At 61.6% G+C, this 1,878-nt stretch overlaps 1 protein-coding gene across 1 annotated transcript; it reads left to right on the plus strand.

Annotated features, from left to right (window-relative positions):
* Nucleotides 1-1,362: 1,362 nt before the first annotated feature.
* EMIHUDRAFT_255679 (hypothetical protein) lies at nucleotides 1,363-1,820 on the plus strand (the record flags this gene model as incomplete). Its single annotated transcript, XM_005771649.1, has 3 exons — nucleotides 1,363-1,581; nucleotides 1,619-1,734; nucleotides 1,766-1,820. 3 exons carry the CDS (start codon nucleotides 1,363-1,365, stop codon nucleotides 1,818-1,820), a joined length of 390 nt encoding a protein of 129 aa, XP_005771706.1.
* Nucleotides 1,821-1,878: the final 58 nt, after the last annotated feature.

A 1,878-nucleotide genomic window follows, 5' to 3' on the forward strand; every position in this document is an offset into this window, starting at 1 on the left:
TTAAAGAAAGAAAGAAAGGCCAAGCCAGGATTGGGAGGACGGCGTGCCCAGTGTGTGAGTGAGTGAGTATTCTTGATACGAAACCACGACGACACACCCCAGTCGACTCGCATCGGTTGCCTCCATGAACGGCGGAGCTATACTCGCGTTCACACCACACACCTGGCTCTACGCCGGCGGACGGCCACCATCGGTGTTTTTGGCTTCGCCACCGTTCAAAGCGTGCGCAATGCGCTCGCCGACATCAAGCGAGCACGCCTGTCCGACGAGCGGCTTCCTGTGCGGACGGCTTCTTGTGGCTCTCGTCGAGAGCGTTTTGCGACCCGGCGGGTGGGAGAATATGTGTCGTCTGATGTGTCACTGTGTACGTCACATCGGTCTTGATAATAAGCACGGTCGATCCGCCGAAGCGATACACTCGTTCCTATCACGTTGGACGGCTGGCACGGGAGCTCTGTGCCAGCAACAGGAACCGAGCCGTACGGCAAGAAGAGCTCGATGGGGAGCGAGAACCGTCAGAGGAGCTTCAAGGGTAACCTGAAGTCCTCCGTGACGCGCTCAATCGCTCCCAAGCGGGTGGCTCTCGAAAACCGTCGATATCTTCCGGAAAGACTGCTCTTGCCGAGCAGCCGATATGCCCAGACGGAGGCGCAGAAAGGCTGCGAGTACTCAACGAGTTCCGCGACCTACGCAGTCAAACCTGGGGGGAACTGACCGCACCATGGCGGACTTCCGAAACCTCCGTGAGCACCTCTGACGGTTCTCGCTCCCCATCGAGCTCTTCTTGCCGTACGGCGGTCTTCCTGATGCGTGCCGGCACAGAGCTCTGTGCAAGCCGTCCAACGTGACGTGACGAGTGTATCGCTTTGACGGATCGACCGTACTTGTTATCAAGACTGATATGACGTACACAGTGACACATCAGACGACACATGCTCTCCCACCCGCCGGGCCGCAAAACGCTCTCGACGAGAGCCACAAGAAGCCGTCCGCACAGCAAGCCGCTCGGTCGAACACGTTGCTCGCTCGATGCCGGCGAGCGCATTGCGCACGAGGTAGACGGTGGCGTAGCTAACATCACTGACGACGACCGTCCGCTGGCGTGAGCGGCGGCGATCGGTCCCTAACCTGCGGTCCTTCACCGCAATCGGTCCTTCGCGCTCGTCCCTAACCCAAAAAAGCACGATTCTGAAGTTGGGCCCTCAGCACGGGCTCGACGCACCTGGTAGCTGGTTCACCGTCGGCCGGCGGCGGCGCCGGGGGGGGTTGCCGTGTAGTTGTGTGCGTGATAATGTATGTATGTAACTAGTGAGACGATTTAGGTTTGGGGCAGGGCGCGAGTGTGAGACTTTTGCGGGCGAAATGCGGCGGGTTGGATGCGTCCTCTTTGGGACGACCTTGGGACGACCTGGCGGCGTGAGGCACACGGGCGCCGGCGTGGCGCGTTGGCTCGTGGCCCACCACGAGCGGATGCGCGACGAGCGCGCTCGGGAAGCGGCCGCGGGCGACGCGGAGCTTCCGCCGGAGGACGACGCGGTCGAGATGGCGAGCGCCGTCCACGTGCTGGACAGCGTGGCGGAGGTGGGCCCGAACTACTTACACCCTGCTGCGCAGCAAGGAGACGAAGGCGATGCGCCGGAAGCGAAAGCGCGAGGATGCCAGGGCGGCGCTCGACGGCCACACTGTCCTGTCCACCGGATCGCGCCTCGAGATCTTCTGCGACAATGAGCGGTGGTACCCTGCGACCGTCATGGCGCGGGAGGAGGACGGGGACGGACGGATCGTGGTTCGTGCACGAGGTCGAGTACGACGGCTACTGAGGGAGTGGGAAAAACTCTATAGTCGTGAGGGTGTATCCTAAAAGAGTTCGGCCGATTG

This window comes from Emiliania huxleyi (genome assembly GCF_000372725.1).
Source record: "Emiliania huxleyi CCMP1516 unplaced genomic scaffold EMIHUscaffold_3757, whole genome shotgun sequence".
Taxonomy (NCBI): domain Eukaryota; phylum Haptophyta; order Isochrysidales; family Noelaerhabdaceae; genus Emiliania; species Emiliania huxleyi.